Genomic DNA, 24,895 nt, shown 5'->3' with positions numbered 1-24,895 from the left:
TGGGTCAGCCTGTGGTTAGGCCGAAGAAGTACGCCCTGTTAACCGATGATGTTTTGAAGGATCCGTTCGATCCCGTGGAATTAAGTGTTCATGCTAATAAAGTTGTTAGTTTTCAAGACTCGAACTCGCCCCCGCGTTTATTTCCCGCCTTTACCACCCAACCCCCCCCGGCCAAAGACGAACCTCGTCACAGTGGCGCCCAACGTGGGGCCGGGGGGACGGAAATGGCGGGAAACCAAGAGGTGGACCGGTTGCGAGAAGCGATGGAGAGACAAGCCCGACTTATAGAAAACCTGACGGAGCAGCAAATCTTGATGGCCCGGCAGATGCGCGGGAGAGGGAGTGAAGAGGAGAGAGGCGGCAGGAATCTGGCTAGCGTCAGGGGCAGCCTAGTGGCGGGACCGGCCCCAATCCGAATACAGAAGATGACCGCCACGGATGACCCTGAGGCGTACCTGCACACGTTCGAGAGGGTGGCCACGGCTGCGGGGTGGCCACGGGACCAGTGGACTCTGGTGCTCATACCGTGTCTCACCGGCCTGTTACAGGAGGTGGTTGATACCCTGGGAGTCCAGGAGGCGACGCGGTATGACGCGGTGAAAAACGCTATTTTGAACACCTTGAACTTAACGGAGGAAACTTATAGAAAGAGACTAAGGGAGTTGAAGTGGAAGCCAGGAACCCACCCGCGTACGGTCGCACAGAGAATGAGAGCTAACGCGATGAGGTGGTTGAAACCAGCCGAAAACGATGGTGAGAAGTTAGTGGATGCGGTCGTACTTGAACAGCTCGTACAGTCCCTAGGAACCGGCGCGAGAAACTGGGTGCAGAAGAATAATCCCAAAACGCTAGAGAGGGCGATTACGCTGCTGGAGGACTACAGCAACACGGAAGAAGCGAACAAGGAAGTGACCGCCCCGTGGGCGGAGAGACAGCGACCACGAGGTGGAGAAGTTTCGCTTTCAACTTCCAACCTTACTGCGAAGGCGGGCACGGAGATGAGCGGATCGGCCAGAGCGCGCGGAAAAGGTTTCGAGCCGTTTGCACCCAAGCCGGTCCGGCCTATTACGGTCGATCAGAGGATTTACGCGCCGGGCACGGGCTGGAAAGAGGGCAAGGACGGACGGCCCCTCTATACCCCAGGAGTGGTAGGGAAGGACAACAAAGAGGGGAGGATCGTCTGTTATTCCTGTGGGGTTCCGGGCCACGTGAAAAGGAATTGCCCCGGGATTGATTGTTCGTGGGTGGGGCGCTTAACGCGCGCGGTAGAGACTAAGGGCCCGACCTCGGAACGATGGGAAATAGACGCTTGGGTGAATGGGGTGAAGAAAAGAGCCCTCATAGACACGGGATGTGGGACGACCCTGGTGAGAGATCTACCGGGCGATAAGACGGATGGAGGACTATCGGTGCGATGCATCCACGGGGACCTTAAAAAGTACCAAACTATGTGGGCTACAGTGAAAGTAGGGGACGACGAGAGACATATGAAAATCGGGGTCGTTCCAGGACTGACGCGTGAAATGTTGCTTGGCCGGGACTGGGTGGGCTCCCGCAATGTGGGATCGATTAAGGAAGGGCTGCAAGGGGATGAGGAGGATAGTAAGGATCAGTCCGATTTTTTGCAGAAAACGTCGCGGGAACAAGTGAGAGCCATGCAGCAGGATGACGCGTCGCTGCGGGAGCCCCTGCTGGCGGCTCAGCCATCGGGAACCATTGTAAGAGGACAAAGGGGGTGGGAAATGGATAACAACCTGTTGTATTATGTGCATGAGGATGCAAGTAGAAGGTTGGTGGTACCTTCCAAATGGAGGTCGAAAGTTATGGAATTGGCTCATGATATTCCCTTGGCAGGACATTTGGCAGAAGAGAAAATGAGGGCAAGGATAGAGCAGCGATTCTGGTGGCCGGAGTTGCGGAAGGGGGTGAAAGAGTACTGTGAAACTTGCCCACAGTGTCAGAAAACCCAAAGGAAGCCACCCATGGGGGCTGAGTTAATCCCATTGCCTCTTATGGATCATCCCTTTCAAAGGATTGGATTGGACATTGTGGGACCACTGCTCAAGTCACAAGGGGGGCACACTCATATATTAGTGATCATAGATTACGCCACCCGGTATCCTGAAGCGGTCCCCCTGAGGTCGACCACAGCCAAAGTGCTAGCGCGGGAGTTGATGCAGGTATTCACAAGGCTGGGGTTCCCCAAGGAAATACTTACTGACCAAGGCACGAATTTCATGAGCCAAACCTTGAAGGAATTGTGGCGCCTCCTAGAGGTGAAACCCATTCACACCGCCGTGTATCATCCTCAGAGTAACGGCTTGGTGGAACGTTTCAACAAGACCCTGAAAGGCATGTTGCGGAAATTGGTCATGGAAAAACCCCGGCGATGGCACTTGTTAGTAGCCCCTTTAATGTTTGCCATAAGGGAGGTACCACAGTCCTCTACCGGATTTTCTCCGTTCGAACTGATGTATGGGTGGAACCCCAGAGGCATTCTGGACCTGGTGAAAGAAAGGTGGGAGGAAGGTCCAGATGATGCGCGGATCACTATCCAACAAGTGATTGAAATGAGGGAACACCTAAGAACAGCAGTGGGACTGGCCAAGGCCAACCTTGGCCAGGCCCAAGCCGGGCAAAAGAGGAGATACGATCAAAAAGTGAAAGCGCGGGAGTTCGCCCCAGGGCAAAAGGTTCTGTTGTTGATGCCTTCTGAACAGGCCAAGTTGTTCGCGACTTGGCAGGGCCCGTATGAGGTGGTACAGAAAATAGGAGATGTCGACTATGAAATATATATGCCGGACAAGACTAAGAAGAAGGGTATCTTCCACGTCAACCTCCTTAAAGAGTGGAAAGAAAGAGAGGCGTTGTGGGGGGAAGTGGAGGAGCAGGAGTTTGGGCCAGAAGTTGATTCTTGGGGACGGATAGAGGGCCGGTTACCTATTGATGAGACCTTACCTGCGGCACAACAACAGGACTTATTGCAGCTAGAGAGCGAATTCCAGCATTTGTTTTCAGGGGTACCTGGTGAAACTCGGCTGATACAACATGAGATACACACTCCAGCGGGGGTTGTGACGAGATCAGGGAACAGAACCTGGCCGTACCATCTTAAAGAGGCTATCAGTAGGGAGGTTGAGGAAATGTTGCACCTGGGTATTATAGAACCCTCGCGGAGCCCATGGCGTAGCTACCCAGTGATGGTGCCAAAGGCTGATGGGAAGATGCGTCTATGTGTGGATTTTAGACAATTGAATGAAGTTTCCAAATTTGACGCATACCCCATGCCCCGGGTGGACGACCTCTTGGAAAAATTGGGCGGGTCAGTCTATCTGACCTCGCTTGACCTTACTAAAGGTTATTGGCAGATTCCTTTAAGGGAGGAGGACAAAGAGAAAGCATCCTTTGTGACACCCCAGGGGTTGTATCAATTCAAAAAAATGCCATTCGGGTTGCATGGCGCCGCCGCAACGTTCCAAAGGTTGATGGATCAAGTTTTAGCCCCGGTTAGGGATTTCGCGGGGGCCTACATCGACGATATCTTGATCTATAGTAGGTCTTGGGAAGAACATCTGGAACACATAAAAAAAGTGCTTGGGGAGATTGAGAAGGCAGGGCTGAAAGTGAATCCGGATAAGTGCAAGATCGCGCGAAGAGGGGTACAATTCTTAGGGTTTCAGGTGGAAGGTGGCAAAATACAACCGGTGTCAGATAAGGTAGACAAAGTGGTATCATGGACGGTACCCAAAAATAAGAAAGAGGTCCAACAATTTTTGGGGCTAGCCGGATACTACAGACAATTTGTGCCCAATTTTGCGGAGGTGGCAGCTCCCCTCACGGACTTGACGCGGAAGCGGAAAGGGAAAGGCATTATATGGGGTGTAGCAGAACAGCACTCGTTCAGACAGCTTAAGGAGATCTTGGCAACGTTACCTTCTAGGTATGCTCCGGATTTCAAGTTACCTTTTTGGGTACAGACGGATGCCTCTGACAGGGGGATTGGCGCGGTCTTATCTCAAAGGAGAGATGGGGTGGAGTACCCGGTAATGTACCTAAGTAAAAAGTTGAGTAGTCGGGAACAAAAGTATGCGACAATCGAGAAAGAGGCCTTGGCGGTGAAGTGGGCAGTGCACGCCCTAAGGTACTATTTGTTAGGGGCTCCGTTCATACTAGTGACAGATCATGCGCCCTTACAGTGGCTTAATCGCATGAAGGATACCAACGCCCGCCTGACCAGATGGTATCTCAGTTTACAACCATTCTCATTTCAGGTACAGTATAGGAAGGGGAAGGCACACTCTAATGCCGACTATTTCTCTCGACAGGAAAGGGAAAAGGAGAACCTTCCCTGGAGGACGGCCCACTCAGAGAGGGGGGCGTGTGAAGGAGTGGGACCCAGTGTGCCGTCCCCAGAAGAAGAAAGCCCGAAAGACGCGAGTGGCTGTACAGAAGGGATACTGGTAGAAATAGAGAGTGAGGAAGAGCTACAGAGAAGGCCTACCGAAGTGTGCTTGGTGGATGAGGGCGGAGCCGAGATGGACTTGATCATGTGGGAGGAGGTGAAAGGGGAAGGAGATTTTGCGCGGGAGTTCAGTTGGCTGGGAGAGGGCGAGCTGGGCAGATGCACCACGAGAGGGGTGCAGACAGATTGGTTGAAAGATGCCAAGAGCTTAGCGGACGGGTCCCCAGGTACCCAGAGCCTACCGGAAGGAGGTGGACTGCTGCCTGAACCTCTCATAACTTGCGGTCGCGGTAGGACCTACGAACCCTTAGAATGGAGGGTTTCGGTCTTCCCAGTGGGCTACCATGGTGGGGGACGGAGGGTTATCCGCCCGGGCCCCGAGTTCCAACAGAAACCCTTGGAGGGGGATTGGGCCCGCCACCCCTGCTGTGGGACCATCTGCGCCGTCCGGAGTGCACCTTTAAGAACCCCGACGGATCGCGAGCGGTTTGGCCCGGCCCCATGGTAGATGATGAGATGGGTCAGCCTGTGGTTAGGCCGAAGAAGTACGCCCTGTTAACCGATGATGTTTTGAAGGATCCGTTCGATCCCGTGGAATTAAGTGTTCATGCTAATAAAGTTGTTAGTTTTCAAGACTCGAACTCGCCCCCGCGTTTATTTCCCGCCTTTACCACCCAACCCCCCCCGGCCAAAGACGAACCTCGTCACACATGTACAGGATCAAAATCCTAGTTCAAAAGTGTCAAGTTCAATTAAAAAACACAGAGGTCAAGCAATGCCAAGAGACTTAGAAAATATACCACACAACAACAACAAAAACAAAACAGAAGACCATTCAAGATTTCAGACTGCTGCTTAGTATCTTATGCAGGAAATGAACCACTCCATATAACTACATCCTGAAGTTTGGAAAGAAAATGCTAAGATGTCTTTCCAATAAAGTTTAAACTCAAATTGTACATCTCAGCATATCTAAAAATAATTTTGGCTACTTTAGCAAAAATGCAGACGAATGAGTCATGAAACAAAATAAAATTATTGGCAGACACTGACCATTCAGTACTAAACCTGATTGTTTCAACTCTACTACTGTATTCTTATTGGAAGAGCTAAACCTAAAATTAAACAGAGCTGTAGTAAGATCATCAAGCCATTAAGTAAATAAAGAAGAGACAAGGGGGAAATGATACTCATCTTAAACATGGATTCAATTTTTTTTAAGGGCCAGGGGGTTGGGAATCTGAAACTGAATTAAACATACTTAAGAGGATTTTCCTCTGAGAATCAATTTTGAGCAAACTCTGTTTTGCAATGGGTAGAAAGAGTATTTCAAGTCACAGTGTAAAATTAAACTTGTTCATGAATTAGAATGACACACCTTCTAAATTTAATTTCAATTTATAGTAGCAAACAATCATGCTACTTACAGAGCAAATCTTGTTATCAGCAATGCACTAATTCCATATTCCTACTAATGGCTTTACACCTTGGTACATCATTTCAAGCAATGGCACCATGCATGAAATCCTGCTGATTCCCACAGTTTGCCAAAGTAAGAATGGTGTTGTATTTTACTGGAGAGTACACTTCTCCCTTCAACAACGCCAAGGTTAGGGGCGCTGGAACCCCATGTACTTCAAAATCAATATACAGTACAACGATTCACAGAGAGAGAGAGAGCAAGAAAGAGAGAGAGAGAGAAAGTTTCTCTCTATTGGGGTTCTGTTCCATAGCACTGACAATCCTTTCCATATAGCACCATATGTCATGAATCTTAAAGGTCCTGATCCCCTGATCCAGAGGCTGAATTTGGGGACAAGCAGACCACTCTGACGTCTTCGGTGTTGAACTCCTGGGGTTCAGGGTATCCAGGGGCACAGTATTTATTTAATATTTGATTATTGAATTTTCATTCATTCATTGGAATATTTTTTTTATTTATTGAAAACCATGCTGTTCAGGCCCATGCAATTCAAGGGAGAAGTGTACATCATAGAAGCTAGCATTAAATCTATGGATACCACACTAGGGGAAATAAACCTTTATGTATGAATCATAAGAGTTGTTCAGACACCAGCTCTCGGTTTTACTTCAGCTTCTTGCTAAGCTCAAGTTAAAAGGAACAGGTTATGTCCCTTGAGAAAATTGTAACCTTAAAATATTCTTACTGTTTCCAATTCAGTGTGTAGCTATCATATTGCACAAGTAATTAGACAATCACTGTTCTCTAGTATAACTGATTTGATTCTGTCTGTTATGGTACAACAAGGAGTTCTGTATGCAAATATATCTTGGTAGATCTTGATAATCATGATTGCTACTAAAGCAACTGACATGATTCTGCTACAGACTGCTACATAAAGATAGAGAAATATAACTATTGCAATTACAACAGAAAACGGACAACAAGTATGTACGAAAGTTAAAGTCTCAATAGGTTTGATATAAAACCCATAAATCTTAAGTTACTCTAATTACAAAATATAACTTAAAACAGAAAAAAACACCACGCCTTATTAACACCGTATCCATCACATTTCAATACAAAACATTGCAGGACACCTCTATCAGTGAACTGACAATGTGCAGCTGTCAGTTTCTATCCATGACTTTCCTTACTCAAGTAAATAAAGCTTCCTTTAGAACAGGAAAACATGCATCTGATTGTTCAGGTTCTTACACAACACAAAGAATATTTTCAAAAGTATTCATGGATTAATACAAAGCGCCTCTATGTCATCCATGAAAAATCAAGTTGCAAACAATCATAAAACTGTATAGCCCTGTCCAACCACCTGCCAAAGCAGCAAATCCACAGCTCAAGCATCCCCAAGCTTTTCCCAACCACAGACTGGTTGGGGGCGGGGTCCATGCGCATGCGGGGTGCTCACATGGGGGCGTGGCACACTCACGTGCATGTGCGGGTGAGCAGGGTGCACTCACAGGTGGGCATGGCGTGCTCGTGGGTGAGGGGCGCACTCGTGCACATGTGCAGGTGAGCATGGTGTGCTTGCGGGTGAGCGTGGTGCAATTGCATGTGTGTGGGGGGATGGGCGTGACATACTCATGGGTGAGTGGGGTACACTCACATGCACGTGTGGGTGGGCAGGGCACCTGTGCGTGCAGCTGGGTGGACCGTATGTGCATGGGGGAAGTGCCTGTGAGGGGATGGGAGATTTGTCTCCACAGCCTGGTCCTGCAAAGGCCACAGACCGGCTGCGGGCCGGGGTTAGGCACCCCTGCTCTAGAGACCATCTATCTTCTATTACAAAAACGGCAGAGCTCGAAGGCAGTAGGTTCTTGAAATGAAATCTTCATATTTTCTGAACTACAAATGCTACAATTCTCCATTCTGGGAGTTCTTTCTGGCATCTTTTGAACACCTCAAAGTGCTGCACCTCATAGGTAAAGGTAAAGGTTCCCCTTGACAATTTGTCCAGTCGTGTCCGACTCTAGGGGGCAGAACTCATTGCCGTTTCCAACCCATAGAGCTAGCGTTTGTCCGAAGACAATCTTCCGTGGTCACGTGGCCAGCGCGACTAGACACGGAACATCGTTACCTTCTTACCGTGGTGGTACCTATTTATCTACTCGCATTTTGCATGCTTTCGAACCGCTAGGTTGGCGGGAGCTGGGATAAGCAACAGGGGCTCATTCTATTATGTGGATTCAATCTTACGACTCCAAGTCTTCTGACCTTGCAGCACAGAGGCTTCTGCAGTTTAACCTGCAGCGCCACCATGTCCCTGCTGCACCTCATAGAAAGGCCTAAATTAGCAGGCTTTGAAGGTTAGCCTAAGCTTTCTCTTCCTGCCCCAGTGCCAGCTGGAAACTTTCTTACTGAGAAAGTACCTGTAAGGTAGGTTATTTGAAATGGTCTGAATGGCCTACTAAGGTAGGTAGAACTCCCAAAACTAAGAATGATGATATCTGTAGTCCTGAAAAAAAACATTGCTAATCCATTCTACTGTCAAACAGTTCCTACTGTCAAGACGTTCTTCTCAATATTTAGGTGAAATTTCCCTTCTTGCAGCTTGAATCCATTTATCTACACTCTGGAGCTACAGAAAACAAACATGTTCTATCTTCTTCATGAGAACCTTGCAAAATCTGAAGGCAGCTATCACACTGCCTTTTCCTTTTTTATTCTCCTTGCTAAGGAGAACACGTGTATAAGATGGTGAGTAAATAGCTCACAAGATAGGTCAATGAGTTGGGGCACTTGGCTAAAGAGTCAGATATTAGGAGCTCAATTAATCACGGTGCTTTTAGGGGAAGAACCAGCCTGTGTGGGCTTTGACAAACTACATGATTCGAGAATCTATTCAAAAGAAAAGAATGGTAAACCATGTCTCGATACTCTACACCTAGAATATCCTGGAAAGGGTCACCATAAAATGGAATCAATTTGAAAGCACAAAATTATTATTAAATGACTTAGCAGCAAGACAGTACATCTAAAAAAAGATCACAGAACTGCCATTGAACCACAGATTAATGTGAAGCAATTGTGTGATGCACCCGTAAAAAAAAGTACACTAACATAACCACAGTCCCAAGCAAGTGAGATACGCTGGTCCTACTCTGTTTTGGACATGCTACATCTCAACTACGGTACTGTTCCCAGATTGGGGCACCGCATTTTCAGACGTACAAGGACAACTAGAATGTGTTCAGAGGTTAACTCAAATCTGAGGCATGGAATATACGGTACGCTGCATGTCAAGCAGTTGAAGGAATTGATCATGTTTAGCACAGAAAAGCCTGAGGAAAGTCACACCAGAATGTTCACATACTTGAAGGGCCATTTTCTACTGCCCCCAAAGGCAGGACTAGGTCTAGTAGACTTAAGGTACAAGGCAGTTTATTTCAGATGAACATCAGAAGAAGAAGAAAAAATACAACAAAAATAATTTGACAGCAAAACTAATTACCCAGAAGAAAAGAACTCCCACTTCTTAAAACGGATGGAATCCCAGAAAAGTCCAACCTCCAATCACATGGAGATCTGGGTTACCTGGAAGTCTCTAAGAAAATAGGGTGTGTATTTTTTTTTGCACTGACAGAGTACTTTGTGAGGAGAAGAACACATAACTGCACAGCTATGCCACTGTATGCTCCTCACCATGAAAGAGTTGATGTTAGCTGCCAGAAATGTTTTTGATGCCATAACCGGGTGAAAATTATCTGATATATCAATTCCTTGAACTGTGCCACTTCTGATACAAACAAAGAAGTACGTAAGAATTGTGTATTTTAATGGACAGTGCACTTCTCCCTTCAACAACACTGGGGTTAGGGGCGTGCACGCGCGCACACAAAATTATCTTTGTCAGGATTCTCTTCCATAGCATTGACAATCTTTTCCATACTGTGTATAATGAGGTTATAAGACCCTTATGATATGCCTTTAGTATTGAACTCATGGCCTTGGTTCGAGGTGACCGGGGCATAGTATTTATTGAGTGTTTATTTCTTTATTGAAATATTCATTCATTTATTTTTTGGGGGGGGGAATCCATGTACAGTATAACTAAAACCATGCTGCTCAGACCTGTGCAATTCAAGGAAGAAGTGTACAGTACTTCAGCCACCATACAACAGACAATCATCTGCTTGGAGTGGCTCTAGCTAATGGTTTCCCTCTATCAAGCAAATGAGTAGACTAAATGGCTTAAAAGGTTTTCTCTAACTCTAAGAAAGGTATATCAGGCAAAATCCAAACAAACAAACAAACAAAAGACAAAAACATGTGGCACCTAACTATTGTATTTTAATGTAAGCTTTGTGGACACATCCACACTTTGTCAAATGTTAAGAGATGGAATGAAATGAAACATATATGAAATAGCAGATTCACATTCTAAATGTTCACTGGTTACATGCAGTAATTAGACTTATGTTTGCTTTTAAAATGTTGTAAATATACTTCAGAAAGACAGAAAACAGACATCAGGTCTGGGCAGAGATGAGAGGTGGGGGTAGAGAGAGAAGAAAAGGGGGGTTGGGGAGCTGAAGATGCAGTAAACTCCAAAAGGAGATAAAAAAGAATGAAATAAGTTAGCAGATCAATCATATATGTTCATGTAAGGAATAGTTTTTACCTTAGAACATTGTGATGGGCATGATAGCAGTGAAGAAAATGGCAGTGGATAACAGTACAATAATGTGTGTTGTGACTTCTGATGTTAGATTTTTGGCTTTTGATCCATTTCTGTAGAGATTGTCCTGTCTGTCCTATGTACCCAGAGGGGCATTGTCAGCAAAATATGATGTAGATCACATTAGCTGAGGAACAAGTGAAGCTGCATTTGAAGTTGTATGTGGCATTGTAAGGACCCGTGATTGTGTTGCCAGAACAGATGAGTTGGCATCTGGGTCTGTGGCAAGGTGTAGTCCCCCTGCCTGTATTGTTGTTTTGTGCTCTATTGTGTGTAAGTATTTGTTTGAGTTTGGTGGGTTGTCCATAGGAAAGTACAGGTCTCCCACCAAGGGCTTTGGAGAGTGAAGTGTTCTTGTCAAAGATGGGTTGGAAATCAGGATGCATGTGAGCAGTCTTAATTGTGGACTGTGACAACTAGTGATGTTCTATCATTTTGTCTTCCCAGTTGTGTCTTGCAATAAGTTATTTCTAGGTATGTGTCTTGCTTTGTTGATTGGCTCCTTAATCATATGGGGTGGGCATTGTAGTCTCAGGAATGTATGTTATAGATCCTTGATTTTGGACTCATTATCTTATGGGTCAGAGCAGATGCAATTGTATCTAACGGATTGGCTGTACACAATGGATTTTGTTATGTATTCAGGATGGAAGCTGGAAGAGTGCAAGTAGGTTTATCAATTGGTGGGTTTCCAGTATAGCATTGTGCTAAGATGTCCATGCTGTAGTCTCACAGTGGTGTCTGGAAAATATACCTGTTGCATAGATTGTTCCAGGATGAGGTTGATGTTTGGGTGAAAGCTACTGAAATCCTGGTGGAATTTTTCTAGAGATTCTTTTCCATTGGTCCAGATCAGAAAAAGATCATCAATGTACCTCAAATACAGTGGAGTTGAGAAAGTGTTGTTCCAGGTCAGCCATTAATATGTTTGCATATTGTGGAGCCATGTGAGTGCTCATTGCAGTTCCACTGATCTGGAGTAGGTTTTTTAAGGTGAAACAGTTGTGTTTCAGTACAAAGTTACAGAAAGTGGTGATTGTGTGGGCTTCTTCCTTGTTTTGGATGGTGTTTGTGATAGCTTGTAGTCCGTCTTTGTTTGGGATACTGGTATAGAGAGCCTCAACATCCATTGTAACTAGGATGGTGTTGTGAGGAAGGTTGTGTGTGGACTGAAGTTTCCTTAGGAAGTCTGTAGTACCTCTTAACTAGGTGCATTGGTTACATAAGGTTTGAGGATGGAGTCCAACTACTCAGATACCCCCGCTCTAATGATGTTGATGTGTCTACCAAGGTTTCCTGGTTTGTGTATTTTTTGTAATAGATAAAAGGCTGCTGGTTCAGGTTCCTGTAGTGTGTTCAGCAGGATTTGTTCACATATGTCTCCAGGGAGGTCTTTCATGAGGTTCTGTAATTCTTTTTGGTATTTTGTGATTGCGTCCAAGGTTAGGGGCTGGTAAAATTTAGTGCTGGACAACAGTCTCTCAGCCTCCTGTGTGTAGTTTGATTTGTCCATGACAACCATAGCACCACCCTTGTCAGTTTCTTTGATCACTATGCTGGGATTACTTCTGAGGCTGTGTATAGCAGCACACTCTGTCTGGGTGAGGTTATATGTTAAGTCTGGTTTCTTGTTGATTATCACAGTCCAGGCAAAAGCACTCAGTGTAAATATCAAGTTTTTTGTTTCAAACGTCTGGGAGAGTCCATGTGGAGTTCTTTTTGTAGTGTTGTGGCATAGGTGTGGCAGTATATAATTCCTCCTTATGCTGTTGGGATATTTCCTCCTCTTGTTGTGGAGAGCAGGCCAAGGCTTGAGTGTTGTCATTCTGGCTGTTGTTGTGGAAAAATTCTTTGAGTCGTAGTCTGCAGAAAAAGGCTTCCAGGTCTCCAATGAGCTGTATCGTCTGTGTGGGTTTGGTGGAACAGAAGGACAGGGCCTATGAAATATCTGACTCAAAAAACGTTAGCATGTGAAGTCCTGCAGGCATTAGAACCTTTCATATCCCTCTGATGCCAGTGATTTTCTCCCCTGTTCAAGGGTTCAGCTGCCTTGCAACTGACACTGGCACAATCAAATGGCTGATATATTTCAACAGAAAGTACAGTGGTGCCCCGTATAGCGACGTTAATCCGTTCCAGGATTAACGTCGCTATACGGAAACATCGTAAAGCGAAATTAAAAAGCCCATTGAAACGCATTAAAACCTGGTTATTGCATTCCAATGGACTAAAAACTGGCAGGGACAGGGTGGGTGGGGGATCCCGAAGGCTTCCAGGCAAAAGCCTGGAAGCCTTCGGGATGCACCCTGTACCCGCCGCCCCGCGCTGCCTTCCCTCCCAGGAGCCCGATCTAGGCTGGGGAAAGCGGCGGGGGGTGGCTGCCAGCGAAGAGGACAGGGTGGGTGGGGGATCCCGAAGCCTTCGGGACCCCTCCACCCTGTCCCCGCCACCCCGCGCTGCCTTCCCTAGCCAAGATCGGACTCCCAGGAGCCCGATCCAGGCTGGGGAAAGCGGCGGGGGGTGGCTGCCAGCGAAGGGGACAGGGGGGGGATCCCGAAGCCTTCGGGACCCCTCCACCCTGCCCCCGCCACTCCGCGCTGCCTTCCCTAGCCGAGATCGGACTCCCAGGAGCCCGATCCAGGCTGGGGAAAGCGGCGGGGGGGTGGCTGCCAGCGAAGGGGACAGGGTGGGGGGGATCCCGAAGCCTTCGGGACCCCTCCACCCTGCCCCCGCCACCCCGCGCTGCCTTCCCTAGCCGAGATCGGATTCCCAGGAGCCCGATCCAGGCTGGGGAAAGCGGCGGGGGGGGGTGGCTGCCAGCGAAGGGGACGGGGGGGGATCCCGAAGCCTTCGGGACCCCTCCACCCTGTCCCCGCCGCCCCGCGCTGCCTTCCCTAGCCGAGATCGGACTCCCAGGAGCCCGATCCAGACTGGGGAAAGCGGCAGGGGGTGGCTGCCAGCGAAGGGGACAGGGTCGGGGGGGATCGCGAAGCCTTTGGGACCCCTCCTCCCTGTCCCCGCCGCCCCGCGCTGCCTTCCCTAGCCGAGATCGGACTCCCAGGAGCCCGATCCAGGCTGGGGAAAGCGGCGGGGGGGGGGGCTGCCAGCGAAGGTGACAGGGTGGGGGGGATCCCGAAGCCTTCGGGACCCCTCCACCCTGTCCCCGCCGCCCCGCGCTGCCGAGCCCAGGATGCCTGACAGGCATCAGGTCTCCCCACCTTCCCCCCGCGGCTTGGATCCGGCTTGGATCCGACCCGCGGGGGCTACCCCGGGCATGGCTGGACTCTTGGGAGTCCAGCCATGGCAGGGCTAGCCCCCGCGGGTCCGATCCAATCTGGGGGGGGGAGAGTGGGGGGATCCGGATGCCTTTCAGGCTGGGTAACCGGTGGCGGGTGGGATCCGAACCCAGGATGCCTGACAGGCATCCGATCTCCCCAACTTCCCCCCGCGGCTTGGATCGGACCCGCGGGGGCTAGCCCTGCCATGGCTGGACTCTTGGGAGTCCAGCCATGGCAGGGCTAGCCCCCGCGGGTCCGATCCAAGCCGCGGGGGGAGGGTAGGAGAGTGGGGGGATCTGGATGCCTTTCAGGCATCCCGAGCTTGGATCCCACCCGCCGCCGGTTACCCAAGGCTGGGTAACCGGCGGCAGGTGGGATCCGAGCCCAGGATGCCTGACAGGCATCGGATCCCCCCACCCTCCCCCCGCGGTGGCCTCAGAAGGACCCTTCGGAAGGGTCCTTCGAAGGCCACCGCAGGCATTTTCCCCCAGCTGAGTGGCGGGAGCGCTCCTTTGGAGGCTCCCGCCACTCAGCTGGGGGAAAATGGTGCCTATGGGGAAAACATCGCAAAGCGATTTTTCCCCATAGGCACCTTCGTTATACAATCGCAAAAGCGATGGCATTTTTGTCATCGCTATGCGAATTCGTCGTTAAACGGGGCACTCGTTATACGAGGCACCACTATAGCTGCATTTTACAGGAAACACTCTCCACAATTTTTATTTAAAGGGTGATAAATACTGGTATCACAGGCAGTAAAGAAGAACAAAGCTAGTATTCTCCTACAAGTCACTGAACAGCAGAAGAAAGAAAAGTTTGTGCACTATTCTACACTACAAATCTAGGTACAAATCTAGGTACTGTTCTACACACATCACTTCCAGAATTAGGAAAGATAATAAAGCAAGGATGCACTGCTACAGAGAGCCAACTAGTGGAACAATTTAAAACACTGTTCAAACTTCTGTCTCATTTCACATTTTTCTTAGTATACAAATCTCCCTCGATTTCTAACCCACATAAAAATCCTAGTGGGCATAAATGAGTGTTGCTGTTGAAGTATCACAGAAGGCATGAGTTTAAAAAGCTGCAACTAAGAAATGCTACATGATCAGAAATCCCACTTGGAATAAGATTACTTATACTACCACTGCCACAATGCTTCTTCTTTAATGCACCTTCTGGCATACTTTTCTGTAACCAATTCAGCATCGCACAGTGGACTTATTATTGGGACTTAAGACTGAGAGACCTAGGTTTATAAACCCAATTACCACATTCATATCTATTTCTTTCAAAGAATGCTGTGTATGTAAAATAGTGAGCTTTTAACAACCCTAAGTTCCTTACAGGAAGGGCTGGATGAATGTAGAACTAATAAGAGCACATACACACTACAGCAGTTAATGCTGCATTGAAAATTGATTACATTTGCAGATTTATTCATAATTATTTGAACACAGTTATTGCCTCTGCAATTTTTTTCTAAAGCAATACAGTGGTGCCTCGCTTGACGAGGATAATCCATTCCAGCAAAATCGCTGCAGAACGAAATCGTCAAGTAAAAAACCCATTGAAATGCATTGAAAACCGGTTCAACGCGTTCCAATGGGCAAAACACCTCAGCGTCCAGCGAAGATCCTCCATAGGGTGGCCATTTTCCGGTCCCTGTATAGCGAGGAATCCATCCTAAAACACAGCGGGGAGCCATTTTGCACAGCAGGTGGTCATTTTGAAAACCCGAGCTGTTTTGATCATCGTTAAGTGAAAAATTGGTTCCCGAAGCAATTTTTGTCGTTAAACAAAAAAAAACCCATACAAACATTGTTTTGCGATCGCTATAGCGATCACAAAATACTCATCATTAAGCAATTTCCTCATCTAATGAGATAATTGTCAAGCGGGGCACCACTGTACTGCGCTGCACTTTGAAGGCCCTTATGAAATCAAGGCACACACATGAAGACTATTAAACACATCAATCAAGTGACCAAATAATTATTTTGTTAATAGTGACAAACTTATCAAGTGGCACTAAGCGAGAGGTTTGAAACAGGGATGTGCCATTTGAAATTTTTGGAGTACAAATAAAATTCTCTATTCTGGGAGTTCCACTGATGAATATCTGAATGTGGCTGCCCTGGAAGAAAGGCCTAAGTTGGAAGCTTTTGTGGCTTAGTTAGGCCTAGCTCTATCTAAACTTCGTGCTCAGAAAAGAAGCTTTTCTCAAGCAGCTTCCTTCCCAAACATCAAGCTTGAATGGAGCTAGGTTTAGCTAGGCCCCAAGGTGTTCCAGCTTAGGCCTTTCTCCCAGGTCAGCCACCTTAGGTGTTTGTCAGGCAGAATTCCCAGAATGGAAAATTATGAAATCTGTACTCCAAAAATTCCAAATTACACATCCCTATTTCTAATTTTCCACTTAGAAAGTAGCAATAAGTTTATCACTATCAACAAAGCGTATTAGTTGGTCACCTGTTTAACCTTCATGTAGACACACTAATCTGACAGGACCTTCAAAACACAGCTGAAACACAAGCCATGCAATAATACTGCAGAATATGAAAGTCTAATTAATGACAATTAAACGTTGCCAACAATGACCTAAGAAATGAATGATTATCCAGGTTAAGCATGATTTGGTCCAAAAGAATTTCAGTCAACCAGTACAGAATCTTGTACAGAGTGTACATATACTGAATTTCACACTGAATCAATCTTTTATGTGAAATCAGATTCTTTGAAAAAAAAAGGCACATGAACCCTATTTTGTTTTATACTTTTATAATACTGACTTCAAAGCTGTAGTATCAAAACCATTCTGTGGCAACGGGTGACTATTATAAAAGAATTAAAATTATGCCTTCTGTTTCAACCAGTTGTGCTTCCATATGACTTTGATGTATGTCATTACAGGCATGCTTTGTACATTCAACTCCACTGCCATCTATCTTAAAAAAAATTATACCCATCTATCGTGACTTCTTCCCTGCCATTCCAGAATTCTAAAGAGCATTATCAATAACTTTCTTCTGAATTACTTTTTTCTTTTAAAAGTTCACATGATTTGCCTCACTATAATGACAACCTCCCACATTCCTGTCATCATACCACTTGTGATGGGATTTCAATTCTTCCAATGACATGTGATTATTATTCTTGCTACTGTCAAGCTGCTAGATGCAAAACTTTTTTAAAAAATACAGAAGTACAGACTGATCTAACAACCATCGAAGAAATACATAATGTCATCTTAAAATAGTTTTTCTCGTATTTTTGCATAATGTGCAAGAGAGTGGAAGTACAAGTTACTTGTATTTCCCCTATTGGGATACGTGACTCCCTCCCACATAACGAGATGTGCAGATTCCAAATGCACACTAACCTTAGTCATCACAGGAAGATACTACAGCTTAGTTACATGAGTTATGCACAATTTGAAAAGTAGTATTACAAGAGTTATAATCCGTGCAATGTGTGAAGTTAAAAAATTTAAACAGAATACTCTCAAAATGCACACCTATTAAATACAGTTCAACCTGAGTATAGCTAAATAACCAAAGTCAGAAGGAAGCCACTGATCAATAGAGTGTTCTGACACACAATATATACCCTACCAAAGAACAGCCTGTCTGGTGGGAGCACATAATGTAACAATTAATTAGAGCATAGTACTTAAAAGCCAAGATAAACTAGATATCAATGCTGTATCATAGGTACAGAATTAATCTCTCCATGTGACCGTAGTTCCCCATATGAGCCTTCTCTGCTCTTAAGATCCTCAGAAGGGACCCTCCTCATAGTCCATTGCAGGTACAATTGATGGGGACGTGGGAGAGGGCCATATATGTGGCAGCACCCAGACTGTGGAATAGTCTCCCTTGGGAGATTAAATTGCCCCGCTCCCATTTATCCTATCACTGACAGCTGAAGACTCATCTTTTCAGACAGGTTTTTAATAACTGAGTTTTGCATGCTGCTTTTTAGCTAAATAGCGTTGTTTTTAAAGTTTAAAATATTTTAATCACAATGTATTTTAATTATTATACTTTAATTGCTTTTTAATTGTATAATTTATTGTGGTTTTAATTTTACTTTTTTCAGCATTGTGAGCCACCTTAAGTCCTCTCATTGGGAGAAAAGACACAAATGGCACTACTTAAAGAAATTTTAAAAAATTATCTGCAATGTGTTCTACATGAGACACCCTGGAAGCTGACACAGAGGATACAGCTAGCACAATATGCAACAGCTAGATTGGAGGCAAGTGCATCATACAGAAGCTGTATGATACAGTTTTAAAGAAATTGCGCTATATGTTTCCAGTTCATAGAAATGAAGATGTTGGTAACTAGTTTCAACTCCATGAGCATCTTGAGACCTGGATATTTATCAGACTACTTCCCCCATATCTACCTGCCTGATCATGGTAGGATGTCCCTCCTCCAGGTCCAAGTATTGGGAGCAGTACATCTGTGGAGCTAGATGAGAGGGGGCCTTCGACACCCTGGTTGAGAAGTGTCATCCCCTTGGGAGGCCCTACCGATGCCAACATTTTAACACCCAACTAAAACATGGTTGCACACTCAGATTCGGACTCAGTAAACCATGGTTTTGTTTCAAACTTTTATTTTAAGGAGCTCTTAATTGTTTTGGATTCTTTTAAAGTGATTTATTGTATTCTACCACTACCACCATATCTGTATCATATAGTTAGAAATCCTTAAACAAATAACTCTTTTTCTTTATCCAACAACATTGTAACACTTTAAAACTGGAGTCATTTCAGTCACTGAATGCATTTTCAAATCCACTGTATACTGAAAAGTAATATTTCTTCTGGTTTTGCAGTAAATAAAACATAAAAGTTTGAATTCAGATTTAGTCATACCTAAAGCAAACAGTCTGATATCAACAGGACTTAGGACTAACCCAACATACCTTGACTTCAGTCTACTGTAGATATGACTAGAGTATGGATCAAAAAATCCAGTTAAAATCCATATTGGTTAAATGACGTAACTTTTATTATAATTTTTTTATTACAGTAGCTTAAACAACTTGAAACTTTATAATTAACTATTAATAGCCATTGGCAAGGAAAGAAAACAGGGACAAAGGTAAGATAAGGCGTTATCCTACTTACACAATTCTCTTTAATAAATTGAGAGCTGAAGATAGCTTACAAATTACCAAATCCAACATACCACACAAGCATCCAGTGCTTTCAGCCAGCTATACTACCATAAGTATTCTCATTAACAAAAACCTGGCACAGGCTAGAAGTTATTCATTGACAACAAAGGGTTCAGCACTGGGTCATCTCTTACTACCAAGCAAAACAATATTCAGCACTGGCACAAACTGTAGCTCATCTAAAAAAAATCATACGTAAAACACATCCAATAAAATATTTTCAAGCATGCAACATGGCTTAAGGAGTTGATGGTTTGTGTCTTAACACTGAACAAAGTGGCAATTTCCTAAGTTTCCACTGTAGAACTAACAGTATAAATGATTATTATAGAATTTAAACCAGCAAAAGTTAATTCATCTACAGTCCATATACAGCATAATATATACAGTATTTAAAAGTTGTGGGTGGTGTTTGTTCTGTTTTGTCTTCTGTGTACCTGACAACTATGCTACAGGACTCTGAACTAAGAAATTCATATGATATCAATACTAGATCTAATGTTTCCTGACCACTGTTTACATAAGGAATCTTTCCTAATGTATCTTTTCCCTCCCTTGTCCCCTGCCTCTGCTCACATTCCCCATAATCTGCTTTGATGGTTCTCCAACACTCCAGTGCAGATCTGAGGGAAAGGAATATCTGTCTGGTCAGCAGATAAGTACAAAAAGATTTCACCCAACACCTTCTCTCTCAGATTTTTGTTAGATGGTCCATATTGTAGTTTGAAAAATAGACATGTCTCTTTTTATATGGAATAACTTCTCTCTTAAAATATGAGACCTAAAGATCCAAAACCTATACAGTATATAAGACCCTCCTATGGTAGTTCTCACTTATAATTGGTAACTACAGAAAAACTACAAAAAAAAACTAGAACACTAATAAAAGCAGCCTGATTCTTCCAGTATATTCACACAAACACTCTTAGGAATTGAATTCATTCAGGACTGCTCTCAAGGGAAGCTGTATGAACTCAACTGTACAGATAAAGCTTGATGAAACACAGCATTCACCACACTGAACAGAAAATATTAAATCTGCCTTTGCAGAGGAAGAAAACTTCAGGAAATTTAAATTTTATATCCAAATTCCCTTTGTTCTCTAGCAAAAAACATCTATTCTATACAACAATGAACATCACAATTCTGTACCAATTTCTCTGTACCAGAGAAGCACTGATGACATGAGAACTTAGACCTGAACACTTGGGCACCAATCCATGTACCTAATCTCAGTGCTTCTCAAGTGCACAGAATTGTGATGCTTATGCTACACATGACATGATATATGACATTACCAAAACTATTTAATGGAATGTTTACACCATGTTATATGTAGCAAAAGAAATACTTCATATCTTTACAAACTACAAAATCTGAAACAAAAATTACCATTTTGAACATATCAATATGTTTTAAATATTAAGCTTTTTTTAAGATAATCATTTTTAAAATATGGTACAGTATTATAGTTTTTTAAAAAGAGATATCCTGATCAATGGAATTATAAATGCACTTCACCACAAAAAATGATTACTTGAGTATTATGATAAAGTTACTGGCTGGAATCCAGTACTAAGTTGCAATTAGAGCAGGCCTGCTAAATCAATAGTTTATAAAAAGAGTTGAGTCACCAAATCCCCAGTGATTCAATGGGCCTATTCATTTGGCAGGGGTTCTAAACTGAGCTATCATACTTACCTGTGCCATACAGACATACAGTACTCAGCAAGGGGAGAGGGGGAGAGAAAAACCCTAAACCAGGATTTACCAATAAATAAAAAGACTCAAACCATGATTAGCACAGTCATTAGTTTGGAGCAATGTCTGAAGTAAACCAATCTGATTCACTTTCTAGCTGACAGTGTGTTACATGGAAACACATTTAGCTTACTATGATCCAGTGGACACAAGGCCGCACTACTTTTGTACTTCGGTCTTTAGTGCAGAAAATGGAGATATGTGTCTTATGAACAACAGGCAGGTACTGCAGCTTTATGTCACAAGTGCACTGTCTCACTGGAGATTTAAGCACGCTTTTGCAACTGCAACTGTGTACTACCACAAATAATCTTGATCACCAATGAGTCAGTACACAAGCCTTCATAGCTCATTTTAAATTTCCAAAGCCATTCACACATTCATGAAAGAGAAAGGTGTTTTCTACAGCATATGTAGATGTCAGCATTGCATAATGTATCAGCAAAACAATGATCTATTTTTACCCCTGCAACCAGTCCCCATCTACAAGGAAGACAAATGCAGAATGTAATAACCCACATATAATAAAAGTCAGATGAGCAATATGTGTTTGGTGTATATTGGACTTATATACAGTATATGTACAGAAGGTCCCGTGCTGGGGGGGGGGGGATTCTCTAGACAACAAAGCATGTCACAGAAGTCAGGAGAAAATTTGAAACAACTGAAGCACATGGGGAAATAAAGCTTGCCACTTCATAAACTAGTTTCTCGAAAACTAGGCACTGAAATTCAAATCATAGCAGCTAATCAAGAGACAGCATGCTCTGTGGTCAGAGAATACCATGTTCACTGAAAAGGCCCTTGGAGGAATCTGGAATTAAGCCTCATAGACAGTTGTGCATTTCTGTACTTTCGGACTACAACTCCCAGAATTCCCCAGGCAGCCTGAGAAATTCTGAAAATTATAGTCTAAAACCACAGATTTGCACAGTTATCTCAATTCTCATGTGGCTAACTCTCTGCTTCCCTCACACACAACATTAACTTTCCAACTGACAGTATATCCCCAGAGAAGAAAAAGGGGCCTCCTACAATTGCATAAATCTGAATCTCTGCAACATTACATTTTCAAAACAGAAAAATGTGACTTGTGTCTTGTGTCATTATGAAGTACATTACACTGAATTATCATAGGCTTACCACACCAGGACATGTCCTAAAAGTGTGACAGCACAAAAGTAAAGAAACACAGTATTCTCATTACAGTTTCTGTGTGGCAGAAACACACTGTACTCCATAAATATCAACTGCCTCCCAGTGTCGTCCCCACCACCGCCACCCCTCATCTAGACAGGGATGTTTTCTTTTAGACTGAAGGGCAAGGTCAGATTTACAAAGAGAGTGCTATGAAGGTAAACTTAATCAAGAAGTAAATTTCTTTCGAACAAGAAAAGGAGAGTGTAATTAACCATCTTTAAATAAAGGCTGATATTTGCTTATCTACTAAGCTATACTGTACTGTCAGCCTTAGGAGATTGCCATTTTAGTCTTAGGCAATGTAAATATAATCTATGTATTGAAATACCTCAGAACAAAATGCAAACGCAGAACTAATTTCCCTCACACTCTGTTTTTAAGGCACTGACACAAAGGGCCAAAAAACAAAACAAAGCCCCATTTCAAGAAGCCTTTGCTTCCAACATTTATACCTCCAACGCTTTCTTCACAGCTTGCTGAAAAGAACAGCCAAAAGAACCTTTGCCACCGTTTCAAAAAGCTCTTTTCTACAGACAAACATTAGCAATCAAGCATTACTATGTTCTTCCTTATCACCAACTGGCAAGTGCTAAATAAGAAAAGTACTTTCTAAAACGGATTTGGTTAAAGTTTGACACCGAAAACTGCCTTATAAGGTATAAAAGCCCGAAAGGAGGAAGCGCCTTTGACAAAACTAAGGAAGTTCCTCTGCGCTTGCTCACCAGAGGGTGGACTCTTTTTTTTTTCACCCACACAGAGAGAAGTAAAGCTGAATAAATGACACATACGGAAAAATCATGGCATTGCTCCTGGAAGCCACCATTGTGAAACATATATATATATATATTTCCAAATCAAAGCTGGGTAAATTCTAATTTTTATATATATAGATGTACATATATATATATATATTAAAAATTACAATTTACCCAGCTTTGATTTGGAAATATATATATGTATTTAAATATATATATTTTAAAAAAGATCTACAGATTTTTATTCTGTGCCTAAGCGTACATCCCCAAGTCCAAAAACAAAACAAACAAAAAAAGAATTAAAAAATGAGGAAGCATTGCTCCTTGGAAGAGCTATGCAGGGAAATTATCAGGCCAATGGAATGAATGGAAAATACAGAGAGATCTCTCCGAAGCCGAGGAAGCAGCGAATACTCGTGTGGGGAGTAAACGCCCATTTTTCAGAGGCTCCCCTATTTCCTGAGTGCAAGGATGTTCGACCGACCACCCTGCAAGCACACAATGAATTAGAAAATCTGCTAACGACAGATTTCAGACGGCAACCGCGGTGACTTTATAATGGAAAGACAGGCGTATATAAACCCTCCCTCCCTCCCAAGAGAGGCCCGGGCTTCGAAAGAGCGAATATAAAGGGGCTCCTCTCGCATCTTGAGAAGTGGAAGGTGGAGAAGGGAGCTGCTCTGGTTCAGGGTGTGACACCCCCTCCCCTCCTTTCTCCTCCCAACAAAGCCAGATTTCCGAAGGTGGAAGCCGGAGAAACACCTCTTTGACTGAAGGGGCTATCAGCCAAATACAGTACACCTACCTATATTATGTGCGTGGGAGGCTGGGTGGGTGGACGGACATATATACACACAGGAAGGTACAGACGTCTACACCTCTTTATCTAATTCCCACCCACCCACCCAGCCCTTTCCCCAGACAGACAGATCCTCTTCCCAACTTGGGAGGATAAATGGAGCATAACCAGGAAAAAGGAGAGGCAGGGTCGACAGGAGGCGAGGGAAGAGGGAAGGAATGCACTCAGGAGAACAGATGGCACCTAAGCCTCTTTTTATGGGTGGGTGGGGAGGGGGGGTGGCCCGGTAAAGCAAGGCAATGACTACCCCCGGCGGGCAGGCCAGCGGAAAGGGAAACGGCAAGGCTTGGCTGCCCGGCCGGCCGGCCACCTTCCCCTTCCCCGCCCTCTCCACTGCCTGCAAGCAAACTGTCAGCAGCAGCAGCAGCCCAAAAGCAGCAGCCTGGCCGCTTCCTCTTCCCCGCGGGCCGGCCCATTCATCATCCTCCCTCCCGCTGCCGGCTCCACTCACCCGGTGCCACAGTCCACCACGCAGGCCGGGAGCCGCCCTGCCATCCTCCTCGGCTCCAGAGAGACGGCACGAGTGGGCGAAAGGTGCGGAGGACACCCGCGGGACTCGCTCTCCGGCTTCCACTATGGGGGGCGGGGGGAGTGAAGCCACCCACTTCCGCAAAGCAGCCGGCCGCTCGCTCCTTCCTTCCTTGCTTGCTTGCTCGCTCCAACCTCTGGAGCCAGCCAGCCGGCCTGCCTCCCTCCCCCCCACCCCTTCTCGCTCACTCGCCCGCTCGCACACACAGGCGCACGCACAGCCCCGGCGAGCGAGCCCAAGATGGCCGCCTCTTCCGTCCCACCCTAAGCGCCCGCCGAGGGAGGGGTTCCGAGAAACGGAAAGAGGAAGAGGCGGCGGGCGCGTCAAACTGAAGCACAGGGTGGTGTTCGCTGTTCAGGAAGCGGGCGGTTGAGGAAAAACTGCAGTGGGCGGGCACCCGAGCTTGCTTGAACTCTGCTTCCTCATGAGAAGGTTCTCTTTTGAAGCAGCTGGTCTGAAAGGGCGCGGATCGCTGTCTCGCTTTATTCTGATGACTCCTCCTTTCGAGGGGAAAGGCGGGGTAAAAATATCTTAAATGAATTAATAAAGTAACCTTAAGGCTTTAACTTCGGGACGTTGTTCTTTATTTCCATGGACGGGCCCCTGTCACTTTGTGGGAACAAAAATAACAAAAAGTTCATTTTTTTTCATGTGTGATCAAGTAAATTCTAAGTTATGGTGGCGTTTTCCAGGCACT

The 24,895-nt window shown here is 45.1% G+C and overlaps 1 protein-coding gene across 2 annotated transcripts in view; it reads right to left on the bottom strand.

Moving 5' to 3' along the window:
• ACTR3 (actin related protein 3) overlaps positions 1-24,306 on the bottom strand; it is a 61,424-nt gene extending 37,118 nt beyond the window's left edge. The window contains exon 1 of one of the 2 annotated variants that reach the window (XM_020779617.3): positions 24,121-24,306. In XM_020779617.3, the coding sequence (XP_020635276.1) occupies positions 24,121-24,164 (44 nt within the window). In that variant the 5' untranslated portion in view covers positions 24,165-24,306. Of the gene's footprint in view, positions 1-22,507; positions 22,658-24,120 lie in introns of those variants that run through there. The other variant, XM_078377193.1, reaches the window with a different exon arrangement.
• Positions 24,307-24,895: the final 589 nt, after the last annotated feature.

Source organism: Pogona vitticeps, chromosome 1 (genome assembly GCF_051106095.1).
Source record: "Pogona vitticeps strain Pit_001003342236 chromosome 1, PviZW2.1, whole genome shotgun sequence".
NCBI lineage: Eukaryota > Metazoa > Chordata > Lepidosauria > Squamata > Agamidae > Pogona > Pogona vitticeps.
Note: the sequence above shows the minus strand (reverse complement) of the source record. Positions and strands in the feature narration are given on the sequence as shown.